The sequence below is a fragment of the Balaenoptera physalus genome, assembly GCF_965194825.1.
Source record: "Balaenoptera physalus genome assembly, chromosome: 1".
Classification (NCBI taxonomy): domain Eukaryota; kingdom Metazoa; phylum Chordata; class Mammalia; order Artiodactyla; family Balaenopteridae; genus Balaenoptera; species Balaenoptera physalus.
Window position 1 is genome coordinate 46,908,756 of NC_138882.1, and position 13,332 is coordinate 46,922,087.

At 41.7% G+C, this 13,332-nt stretch overlaps 1 protein-coding gene and 1 long non-coding RNA gene across 2 annotated transcripts in view; one reads left to right on the top strand and one right to left on the bottom strand.

Annotated features, from left to right (window-relative positions):
- Positions 1-360: 360 nt before the first annotated feature.
- The window catches only part of LOC309666363 (uncharacterized protein C1orf21), a 225,482-nt gene continuing 212,510 nt past the window's right edge, over positions 361-13,332 (bottom strand). The window contains exon 6 of the mRNA XM_082473754.1: positions 361-1,165. Within this exon, the coding sequence (XP_082329880.1) occupies positions 1,127-1,165 (39 nt within the window). The 3' untranslated portion in view covers positions 361-1,126. The remainder of the gene's footprint in view (positions 1,166-13,332) is intronic.
- Positions 1,172-2,218, top strand: LOC309666521. The gene is made up of 2 exons (XR_014267131.1): positions 1,172-1,304; positions 1,986-2,218. It is a non-coding gene; the product is annotated as an uncharacterized lncRNA (long non-coding RNA).

The window sequence follows — 13,332 nt, forward strand, 5'->3', positions numbered from 1 at the left end:
CCAGGGTCAATGTACTATGTTTTTCAGTCGGCACACGCTTTTCACCACACCATCCGGTACTGCAAGTACGAGAAAGGAAGTGGCAAGGCCCACGTGACATTTTGAAGGGAGAGGATTCGGAAGTAGGGTGGTTTCTTTGCTAACAAGATGAAAGGTAACAGGGTGGTTTCAGGCCCTCCTAAAAAGCCGTGGGATGTCCCCTCGCCTCCTCTGACCACTGTCAGTACTGCGAATGCCTGGTGGGCTATAAGTGGGATGGTAGGGAGCCACGGAGGAGTCACTGCTAAGGAGGGCTCGTCTTCCGCACCCAGGAGCATCGTAAAACACTGAGCTGGATGAATGGGAGAAGACAAGGAAACATAAAAACAGTAAAATGTTTATTTTCTTAGAAAAAAAAGTAGGCAAGAGGGATCCAAAATGATTGTGATCACACTTCCGTCTGCATCTGAGCAAAACTGACGCTGCAAGCTTGATCTTTGATTAAGAGACCCAGGAAATGAAACCACCTGCCGTTCGGTCCTATGTCACCTCCAGGAGTCATGTCACAACATGCTTTTAATCGATAACAGTGCCTCTACTTCTTCTTCGCAGAGAAACAAGGCTTTTGCCATAGCAACCGTCCCATCTCCAAAGCGCAACACTGCCAGTGAGAAGCAAGGCTTTGGACTGCTCGGGGGGGAGGGCAGGGAGGGAGGAGAGAGGGAAGGAGGCGCTTGTCTTAGAAGCGGAACCGGTCTAGAGCAGAAGTTGGATATCTGAGTTCACCACTACCTCATCTTATAGAAAATAGGTTGGAGAGCATCTGTAAAACCAACAGTATCTTTAAGGTGAAATTGCAGAATTTTGCTGCAGACCTGGACACTGAGAGAAGTGAAAAGTTGCAACAAGTTTTAACTAGCAGCAACAAAGAAAGTTCGATAACAGTTTTTTTGTTTGTTTGTTTTTAGCAATATTCCTTTGCAAGTTCATTAAGAAACATTGTAACTTAATGGGGCATACGATATGGAACGATCTTCTTTTGCTATAGTGCTGTTCGCTGAAGAGAACCGACCTTTGCAAAGATTTCAACGTGGGGTGTAACCTATTTACACAGTAGTAGCTCCCGGTTTGAGTGGTAGAATTGGTGCTATGTGATATCTTCTTCTTCCGAACAGTAATCTCGACCCTTGAGAGGAAAAGAAAAGAATAAGATGTGACCGAGAATCCAAAGCAAGGTTGGAGATAGTTACTTGCAATCGGTTTTCTCTCAGTATATGTCTCCCTGCAACAGGAGCCAGGCTCCGTCACTGACTACTGAGCACCAGGTAGGTAAGTCATAAATACGTGTTGGCTGATTTATAAACTGTATATACCTCATAGCATGGAAGTTTTACCAAGCCCCCAATAAGCCCTTATTTTGTATTGGTAAGAACTTATATTATACTAGGCACAGGAAAGACTCAGCGTTCCACCAAGTAATTACCAAATGGACAATCCATTCAGGAGACCAATTTGTCACGAACAGGAGAAACGAAAATGCACAGTGAACGAGTCCCTTTCAGCTCGGGCCAGGGCGGCTCACACTCCACAGCTGTATCTCCAAGCCCAGAACTTACACTTTCACAGAGGAGGATGGCATAATCTAGGGATGTCTTAGTTTTAATCCACCCTAATGTGTTGGGTTTTTTTTTTGGCCACACTGTGCGTCATGTGGGATCTTAGTTCTCCGACCAGGGATCAAACCCACACCCCTTGCAGTGGAAGTGCAGAGTTTTAACCACTGGACCACCAGGGAAGTCCCTTAATCCATTCTAAGTTAAAACAGGGATTAAAAAACAAAAGATTCACTGAATATGTATAACATATCTAGGACTATGTTTGGTATGTGTGGGATGCACAAGGAAGGCAAAAATGCTTTTAATGCATTCCCTAACAAAACAGGTTACTTGAGGGCTTAAGAACTATATCCAGCCGTTACTTTTGAACATATTTCATCCTCTCTCCAGCAGGTTATATATTCTGTGAAGGCACAGTTAGGCCTGGGATTTAAGCTCCACGGCTGACATCACTGGGCTGTCTTGGTCAAAGCACATGGCTCCTTGGTCTGTAGTCTCTCACAGAGAGCACGGAAACAAGTCCCTGTCCTGCCTGTGTCACAGTGTCACAGATAAAGGCTTTGTGTAAAGTCACGTATTCATACTATTTATATCCTTTGACCACTTTCTTTTTTTTTTTTTTTTTTTTAAAGAAAAAAAAAAGAGGAATGTACTGGAAAGATACAAAGGTATCCCAAAGAAGTGAAGGCTCAGTAACCAAGGTTGGGAAGGATAGATGTGGGAACAACATGGACCCCACCTCCTGAGAGTGGCTATTAATGTGACCTAGTTGCAGTAACTTCCAGTCTCTGTGTCTGTTTGTTGTTTCAAATTTCCTGGAGTGACAATCATACTGGCTCAACTGGACTGAGCCCTCTACCCCTGGATCACACAAGTGTGAACAGGTAACATCCCGTGATGCTCAAGTTTGCCGAATACTCTCTCCACGTTGGGTACTGTGCTTAGCACTTTTCAAGTATTGCTGATTCTGCCACCACAGCCCTATGTCTTATGTACTGCTGTGTCTCCCATTCCTCAGATGAGAAAAACAAAGCCCAGAGAGGCCCAGGGGTTTTCCGAAGTCATATAGCTTTTACCCGACATCCAATCTTTGGCATGCCATGCACATATCTTTAACTTTCTGACTAGACAGCATAGGTGGCAGTTGGAGTTTGGTCTCTGCAAACATCCCGTGTTAATACCTTAGGGTTTTGCATGAGTGATCACAGTCTATGTCTTCTTTCCAACAGAAGTCAGAGCCATGTCCTGACTGTCTAAAGTGCTTGGCATCCAAGCCTCCCCATGACCTAGACAAGGGCGGGAGAAACATGGGGAGAGTAGGCTTGACCATGGCTATGGGCAGGAGCAAAGACAGCTCGCTCCGCAGCAGTGGAAGGGGAGGGGGCTGACTTCTTTCTTTTTAAATACACACTACATGTTTCAATTCTGGGGGGAAAGTTCCTTTAAAAATAAAATGTTCTTTATAACTGGGACTTATTACTAAAAGTATCTAAAACATAAAGGAAATAATAATTTTGCATACAACTATTTCTCAAATGCGTGACATGTTTCTTTGTCACAATATCTGTATATTGGAAGTAGCTCACATTCTCCTAATATTTCAGCCTTTCATCTTAATGCATGACGGTACCACCTGGCTGGGCAGTCATCCTGTCTGTGACTCACTAGCTCTGGGATCTTGATCAAGTTACCTCTCTGTGTCTCACTTTCCCCATCTGTAAAACGAAGGTAACAACAGTACTAACTTCATGTGGCTGCTGAAGATTAAGTGAGTTAATAGTAGTAAAGTGATGAAATCGGGCCTGGCACATAATTTTATACATGTATGTGTGTACACATGTGTACACGTGGGTTTGACAAACAAAAAAGTGCTGCCACACCAAGAAGTCTTCGGGGCCTGCAAAAGCACGAGGGTGGCCCGTTCCCATGCTAACCGGCCCCAGATTGCTTGTTCTCTTTGAATGGTTCACCAATTAGCAGATTTTGGTTTCTTCTACCATCACATTGCCAACTCTCACCCCTGCTCCTTGCAGAGTTTTTGAGCCTGGTGTCATCTCCAGGCTTGTTTTACTTGCTGCAAAAAAAAAAAGTCTCCTGGGCAGGGAAGCTGGGTGACCAATCTTCCTGACAAGAGAAGTGTGTCCCCAATGACACCACCCTGGTGACAGTGTCCAAGCAGATGCCGGCTGTTGCCTTGGCTCAGACCACCCAGGAGACACTCCCTGAGCCACATGATGGAGAGCTAGAAAGGAGACCCTCGTGGACCCTGACCGTTGGGAGTTTATTCTCCATTGTGGGCAACAGGACACATCCAAACCTATCAGAAATATATCAGATGATGCTCTCCACGTATCCTCAACTCATGGGGCTCAGACAGTAGACCTGCGAGTGGCCTCTGAGTGTCTGGCTGGAGGGGAAAGGTGGGCTCATGGAGTTTACATTAGGAAAGGAAAGAGGACTTCTCCAGTGTATATGTGGACACACACTGTTGTGAGACACTAGGCAAATCTCCGGGCTTCGGTTTCCTGGGGATAATCATGGTCTCTGTTTCATAGGGTTGTGATCTGGATTACATGGGAAAAATACCATTTCTAGCAGGTGGTCAATAAATATTAGCTGCTGCTATTATTACTACTACTGCTATTTAAACCCCCTGTTTGTCCAGGCCCTGGCAGGAGAATAGGGACCGCCTTCCTTATGGCGGTTGGGTGGGTGAGAACTGTCGTCACAAATTGTACTCTGCCAGGTGTCAGGGAGCCCTTCCTTCCACCTCAGCCTTGCACCCCAGACGGGCCAGAACCCCATATGTTCAAATAAAGCTTCTATGGCAGACACCTCAATCCCTTCTCTTCTTAAGAAGCCTCAATCAAAGCAAAGGCCTAGGTGGCCAATGTGGGGTTCAGAGGGCATCTTATCCACAAGGAAGAACTTGGATGCAGTGACAGACAGACAGACACACACGTGAACTGGTGTACTCACTGATAAAGCGGTGTCTCCAACTCTGTAAATGAGTTATAGGGTTAAACAGAAGGAGCATTTCAGACCCTCCAAGTTTACTGTTACCATAAGAAAGTGCCCTCTTTTGAGGGGTAGGGGAAAAAAGTGTTATTATGGGATTATATGAAATCATGTGTGTGAAACTTTTGAAAATTGTAAAGCACTACAGAATTTAAAGAATCTATCATTCAATAAAAAAAAGGAAGTGCCCTCTTTTGAGGGACAAATCTCTTGTAAACCCTCTGCGTCAACCCAAACTGCAACTTTCATTTCTCAAGCATTTGCTCCTCTGAAATTATTATAATTACTATGAGAAGGAGAAGGAAAATTGCATCAGCTGCTTTGCAGACACTATTTCATTGGTTATTCACACCAACCCTACAAAGTAGGTAGGAGTCCTGCGCCCTGTTACTTGTGGGCAAACCTCAGAGAAGCCCAGAGCACAGGGCTAATCCTTGCCTCTTTTGTTATGACTGTAGTGAGTTGATAACTAAATTCAAATCAGTTTTATTTTTGTTATTATCACCTGTCAGCAGCTCTGAGAAACAATTATTTTACGAACAGAAAACTTGGAAATCAAAAACAAGGAGAGCGGGCTTCCCTGGTGGCGCAGTGGTTGAGAAACTGCCTGCCAATGCAGGGGACACGGGTTCGAGCCCTGGTCTGGGAAGATTCCACATGCCACGGAGCAACTGGGCCCGTGAGCCACAAGTACTGAGCCTGCGCGTCTGGAGCCTGTGCTCCGCAACAAGAGAGGCCGCGATAGTGAGAGGCCCGCGCACCGAGATGAAGAGTGGCCCCCGCTTGCCACAACTAGAGAAAGCCCTCGCACAGAAACGAAGACCCAACGCAGCCATAAATAAATAAATAAAAATTTTAAAAAAACCCAGAAAAACCAAAAAACATCACCAGTACAGAATAAGATATCCTGGTAATATGGTCTAAGATATTAAGAGTTAAGTATTTGACAAAAAGGGTCACCAGAAGTGACAGATTCCAAGAGAAATGATGTGCTAAATCTTAATAATAATACAAAACAGAACATAAAACTGAGCTTCTGTCAAAGCTCTGGAGAAGGAAATAACTCTTAGCCTCAAAGGCATAAAAAAGATCACATAGAAAATAAAAAGATGAACATATTTGATCATGTAAAAATGAAACTTTGCATACCAAAAGAAAAAGAATAAAACAAAATAAAAAGGCAAACCTCAATGGGAAAAATACCTGCAGCATACAATGTGTAAGTGACAAGTCACATGAGAAGCTCATATCAATAAAAAAAGTTAATGTAAGAGGATTTCAACAAGAGGGAAGGGCACAGAGTGGAAATTCATTCAGAACAAATAAAGTCAGTAAACACACAAATAGAAAAATGGTCTGCTTCAGTAATAAAAAAAATACAAATGAAGACAATTAGATATTATTTAAAAATAGCGATACCCAATTCTTGGGAGTGTACAATGAAATGCAACTCCCATACACTGCTGGCAGCCTTGTAAAGTGGTATGGCTGCTTTGGAAAGTAATTTGGTAAATATGTATTATGAGTCATAAGACTCAATAAGAGTATCATACCCTTATTATAGCAATCATAGACATCAATATTAATGATAAACTCCCAAATATATGTTTTTTAAAATATATGCATTTATTCCCTGGGGCTGGAGGTGGGAAAGGGGATTGGCTGTAAGCTGGCAGGAGGGATCTTACTGATGTGATGAAAATGTTTTAAAACTGGAATGTGGTGATGGTCATGCAGTTTGGTAAGTTTACTAAAAATCACTGAATTGTACATATAAAATAAGTAAATTTTATGGCATGTAAACTATACCTTTATAAAATTCTTACACAAGTGTACAAATATTTTCATTGCAGCATTTTTTATAGGCATGGAAAAAACCATCTAATATCCCAAAGAAAAAATGGTTAAAACATAAAAGACGAACAAAACAACAGGATCGGTCATCCACTATGTCCCAAACTGGCAGATCCTTCTTGTACATCCTGCATTTCCACATATATTGCTTTCTTCTCTCATACTCCCTCCTCCCCAGACTTCTCTTAATGGCTACTTAGTTTACGATCTTGTTCCAACATCATAATTTCAAGTGAAAGCTCTAGGGAGAATTGGTCTCTTCCCCTCTCAGTGGTCCTTCCATCCCACCATGTCTTAAAAGTAATTTTAGCCAAAATGTTTGCTTCCCTTACTATAGGGGGCAGAACAGAACATGTCTCTTATTCCCCTTTGTCTTTTTTTTTTTGCTGATAAAGCAAAAGACTTTATTGGGAAGGGGCACCTGGGTGGAGAGGAGCGGGGTAAGGGAACCCATGAGAACTGCTCTCTCCTCCTTGTCTTTTTTTTAAAATTTTTTTAAATTTATTTTTGCTGTGTTGGGTCTTCATTTCTGTGCGAGGGCTTTCTCTAGTTGTGGCAAGCGGGGGTCACTCTTCATCGCGGTGCGCGGGCCTCTCACTATCGCGGCCTCTCTTGTTGCGGAGCACAGGCTCCAGACGCGCAGGCTCAGTAGTTGTGGCTCACGGGCCCAGTTGCTCCGCGGCATGTGGGATCTTCCCAGACCAGGGCTCGAACCCGTGTCCCCTGCATTAGCAGGCAGATTCTCAACCACTGCGCCACCAGGGAAAAGTCCTCTTTGTCTTTTTGACACTCAGTGGAATCCTTGTGTGGCCCACAGAAGTTTGCTTTCATGAGGCTTATTTCTGCCTGGAAGTGTGCACTGTTATACTGATCATACAGCAGGCTAACTGACAAATGAAGAATTCCTCCTCCTCTCCTGAACCTCTCTGGATGACGGGGAAGCTCCACAGGTTTCTGACCTGTGCATTATTTGGATTCTCCTACCTCCTGTCTGCTTCCTTTACATGATTGATCTTCCTCCTCTCTCTTCCTAACTGTGGGCTTAGTGAGTCTGTTTCTTGACTTAGTCGTGCCTCTTTGGTAGCCTTCTACCCTGCAGTGTGGGGCGGTCTGGCTTTCTGGGCACCAAAGAACATCTTGATGAATGAAACACAATTGTCCCAACAGTATTTGGTACAGACACTTAATGGGCCGTCTTGCTTCTCTGCCCACCTAACATCTTTTTCCCCAAAACTTTTCCCCCATGTATCACCATCCAGTGGCAACCTAGGATCTAAGTTTCTATGGGAGCCTGAACATTTAAACTCTGTCGAAACAGGAATACAGGGGCACGAGAGCTGCATTCCACAGCTTGAGCATCTGTGAACCACCAGCCAGAATCCAGAACAAAGATGACGAGGAGGAGGCGGGACGAGGGTGGAAAAGTGAAATGAAGGACACCCCCCAGGGGCTGCTGTTTAATCCTCCTCCTGTAGGGCTGTGGGCCAGGAGTCAGGCGCCCTCCACTGCCTCCTCGGGGCTGCAAGTGTCGGAGCCTCTTCAGTCAGGGAGTGTTTCAGCAGCATTTTCGTGACGGCACAACAACAATTTATAACAAGTTTTGAGGCAATGCCGAAGAAAAGCAAAAATAATTAGCTGTGCTGTTCAAGTCTCCTCCCCTGGCTTATTTCATTAGAAAAATCAATCAAGGCATTAATGGCCAAGTCTGTTTCTAATGAGCTTTATTCTAATTAGACTCGTGCATTATCATTTCAGTTGGAAAAAGGAATCGTTTGTAATGAGCAGTAGGAGTATGACAGCCTCTGACTGTTGTGTTGACCATGTATAGGAATGATCACCACGATAACAGCCACAGTGACAAGAACCCTAGTATATTGGCCTTTCCATTTCCAAGAGAGAATGTATTGACTAAACAGCTTTAAAACTCCCATGAAGTGTTGATTACACCCAAATCCTCATTCTACTGATTCTATCCTTCTAAAAAGGATATTTTAGAAGCTTTAAGGGACCTATTTCTCAAGGTCCTGCTTTGCCTGATGTTGGCACTCAGATGACTTCGATGATGCTTCTTTCCCCACGAGGAGGTGAGCAGGAGTGAGGACAGGGAAAAGCAGGGATGGGACTTCCTCGGCGGTCCAGTGGTTAAGACTCTGTGCTTCCAATGTAGAGGGCACAGGTTCGATCCCCGGTCGGGGAACTAAGATCCCAGAAGCCACCGCATGGCAAGGCCAAAAAAAGAAAAGAAAAGAAAAAAAAAAAAAAGCAGGGATACAGAATGCAGGATGCCCATGTCTCTGGGCCATATTGAACTGATGTCCTAGAGCAGGGCTGGCGACTTTCTCTGTGAAGGACCAAAGAGTAAATAATTTAGGCTTTGCCTTCTAAAGGGTCTCTGTTGCAACTCAGCTCCAGCTATAAACATGAAGGCAGGCACAGAGAAAAGTAAAAGAACGAGTATGGCGGTGTTCCAACAAAACTTTATTTGTGGACCCTTAAGCTGGAATTTCACATGATTTTTCACATGTCAGAAAATATTATTCGGCCTTTTGTTTCCCCCAACCATTTAAACACGTAAAAACCATTCTTGTCTGGCAGGCTAGATTTGGCCCATGGGCTGTATTCTGCCCACTTTTGTCACAGAAAATACAATTACCATCTGTAGGTTCAGAGGTTAACTCTGTCACGGGTTCGGGCCCTCTTCCTAAGTGCTCACACAGCAGAGATAAATTCCACCTTGAGAGACATTTCTCTCAAGATGGGGCCAGGGTTCTTCTCCAAAAGGTCGTTTTATAAAATTGTTCTTATCTTATAAACAAGAAAACCATCGATCGAAATCAAAATTAAATTTAAAAATTTTCTTACAACCCCGTCTTGCTAATAAATTAGAAAGTTTTCAAGTTTCATTTAAATCTCTGTCCATATGTATGTCATTTTTATGTAGTTTCAATCCTATGATAGACAACAAATTTTTTAATTTTATTTTTTTTTAACTTGATATTACCGCCGCGATATATATATATATATATATATTCTTTATCGCGGTGTTTCCCATGGAGCAAGGAGCTGTTTAATGGAATATCGGCAGCCCGGCCCAGTTCCAAAACACACGTGCCAGCAAGAGCGTCTCTCTGCCAGTGCTGAAGGCCCTGGTTGTTACAGAAATTGACAAGCTGGTAGGAGGGACATGCTATGACTTCCTCTGTACACATGGGGCAGGCCGGGTGACATTCTTCAGGATCTGATACAACAGTCCCATGTTTCTCATCACTAGCGGCACTGAGGAGGCCTTTAAACGCACCACCAGAAAGTAAAACCTATCATCACCTGCAGGTGCCAAATATTATATTCGATTCTATAGCAGCTCTGCAGTTAAACAGTCTACATCAGGAAGAGTTTATATATAGAACCAAAAATCATGGCTCATAATTACACACAAGTCACTCTCTTTACCAGATGAAAAGCAAACACCTTCGGATCTCTGACACACTGATTCATAACGTAGTTCAGACTGATCTGACATAATATTAAGAAAAGGAGCCCTTGAAATAAATTTATAAATGCAGACTTACCATGTTTCTCACCAACTAGGTTAGTTCTGGGGCCAAGGAAATCAGGCCACTTCAGGAACCCAAACATTTTCTAAGTGTAAATGATTTTTCAACAGATGTAAAGGTCTACAGATAAACATTTTTTAAAATCAGCTGGTTTTAAATCCATACACTGCTCTTTCTAAGACATCTCCTCAGAAGGTCACATTGAATAATTCCAGTCAACAGAGGCGGCGTCTCAAAATCGTACAGGAATATGCAAGGCATGGTGGCACTCTGATGGCACCCTCGGGGGGTGAAGTACTATGAGCTAATTTCAAAGAGGAGAAGGAGCTATGAAAGGAAGGAGAGTGGGTTTTCTTGGAGTTATCTGTGCTCAGTTTCCTAATTTTCTTTACAGTCAGAGATATATATGGGTAAGATCAGACCCTGACGAGACTCGTGAGTGCTCATGGGTATAGTCGGGCCCTGGATCTGAGCAAAGCCCATCAGTGAAATGCACAGGTTCTTCGCCTGGGGCCCAAGGACAGGCGCCAGACGGTTATAAAACTCTAAAATTTTACTTAAGAATTTTGTGTATATGGTATCATGTGCATTTTTATAGGGAGAGTCTTTATAACTTTTACAACATTCCAAAAAAAATGCTCATGACCCAACAGAGCTTAAGATGCTTTTCACGAGGAAAACTAACCAGATGCAATTGGCATTGTACTGAGACGTTCTTTATTTAACATTCAGGGTTCTCTCTGAGAGAGCAAAAGACTTCTCAGTTGTCAGCTGTTCTTACATCTTCCTAAAGCAAAATATAAATCCCTGCGTTTGCCTGGGAAAGACAGTATTAATGCAGATATTTAAAAAATGTATTTACTTTTTCTGCTTCTTACAAGTAAACTCAAATATACAGTAGAAAGCATATCTTAAAATCTGATGTGATCTGTCTTTGGTACGATATTCAGAAACTCCTCCACAGGGCCAAGTTTTAATAATCTAGATCTCTTCTCTCTCCTCTAAACATAGTGAAAGACGAGAGTTTAAAATCATTATCTTGCTCTGCAGTAAACTGTCATTTTCTTTAAGCTGTAAAATTAGGCAAATGTCGCCACTTCACATAAAGTTCAGGAGCCTGTGAATTGTCAGGGACAACTATAGAATGTAATGGAATAATGGTTAGGTATCAGAGTGAAAAATAACGAGGTGAAGATAAATGAGGTGCTCCCATTGTTTCACAGCATTTTTTTACTCTCCAAAAGGAAAAGCAAAAGTAGATCAGAGCTTACAATGCTCTTTTGAACTCTCACTGCTCTCCTGACAAAAATCTCTCCCGGGGTCATCTCCAGATGCAGCTCAGTGCCCTGGCCTTCTTCACGCCAGCATAGTGAAATGGTGCCAAGTGTCCAAGGATGTCCCAACTGCCTGGTTCATGGACCTCAAGTTTCAGCACTTGACCCCTGAAACACCTACATTCAATACAGGAGGACCTGACTCACGGTGATAATGGCGTAAGGGGTGATGGAGGAAGGACTCCTCCATTGGTAAAATAATTACCTTTTCAAAGAAATGTGCATTTAAAACTGAGCTCCTCAAGTCAAGGGACTCTTTCCTACTTATTTTGTATCCCTTATTTCCTATCTGTTTTTCTATCCTGAGTCATAGCATAATGTCTGGTATGCTAAATAATTAAATGATGCTAAATAATTTAGCATCAAAAGTGCTAAATAATTTTTTAATGCATTTTTGCTACTTGCTTTTCTTTGACGCCAATAACTTCTTAGAAAACTGCTTGCCCAGTGGTGGTGCAAAAGTAAACTGCAGCTCGGCACCATGATCATTTTTGATTTAGAGTAGTCCACACTAAGTTTCACTGTAGGTATTAAACCATCTAGCAGTCCTTGCTTCCTTATACTAATGGTACTTTTGCATATATCTTGAGAGAGACAGAACAGAGATTTCTCTTAGTATGGAGAGGAGAGTTGAAAGGTAAATCAAACTATGCCCTGTAGACATTCAATAAATACAAAGGATGAATCAAGGAACGGCAGGTTTAAATCTCTACAGATTCACTCAATTTTGCTTCTTACCAATTTAAGGAAGAAAAAAGGAATTCCTGGACATTTCTGAGAAAGATTATATCTCAAAACTCAAAGCCTCTCAGAATGACTCCGATTTTCAGCATGAAGCTCTGAGTTTAGTTTTTTTAAATCAATCCTATATAACCTAAAAGAATAGATATGAATTGCATTTATGGTTGTCCAAATATTAGTTGGACCAAAGAAATATTTAGCAGTGGTAAAAAGTCAGGGAAATGATTCATAAGAATCCAACTTCCAATTTTGATTATGTAAACTATGGTGAAGATTAAGTTAAGCTGAACACATATATTAAAAAGGAACATTTTAATTTGGGGAGGCTTAATGTTTAGATGATACATAGGATAGCATATTCACAAAATTCAGAAGGATGAACTTTAGATAAGAGAGCAGAAACAGGAAAGCTTGGTTCAGAGAAGATGCAAAATTACCTTAGAAATTTGTAACTGGGCACGTATCACAGATTTTATAACGGCTCGTTTTTGAATATAAATGTATTCAATATATAGTGGGAACACTGTTTATGCTGAATCTACAAATGCTCCTTTGTCCAAGGAAAGTTCCATCCAATAAATGATCAAGTTATAAACTTTGCTTTTGTTGTGCTAAACACATCATAGTCTACATCCTGGATGCAAAGTAAGAAGGGAAGTAGAATTTCAGATGGGAACAATGAATTTCAGTTTTGAGTAACAAGAGGTAGAATTTCAATTATGGAAACACACCAGAAAGAGATTAGATCATTTAAAACACCTTGTCAGGGTCTGTGAATGTTGTTTAAAAAGATAACTTACAATTCAGGTCTCAATTTTTACAGACTTCCTCTGACTACTAAGCAAATATTTTTATTGCCAAAAAGCTAGTGGAGGAGAAATAATCCAGAGAAGGAAAAGATCTTCACCATTACAGTAGGAACAAAATATTGCTTTTTATGCTTCCCTTTACTGAAAACAAAATGTTACTGGCAAGTTGAACAGCTTTTGAACCAATATGTGAAACCTGGTAATTATTCCTAGATGATGTTTTCAATCTAAAAAGTCATGCATAAGCTAAAATTTCACTAAAAGTAAAAAAAAAAAAATTATACTCAAATGAGAATGTAAGCATAGCCAAGGAACACTATAGATTAAACTATTATTTTAGTTCATTACCCATTTCTATTTTTCACATTGGTAATATATGCTGGTCTTTTAATGGTGCATTAGAAGATTATATAATGATTCTTTCAGG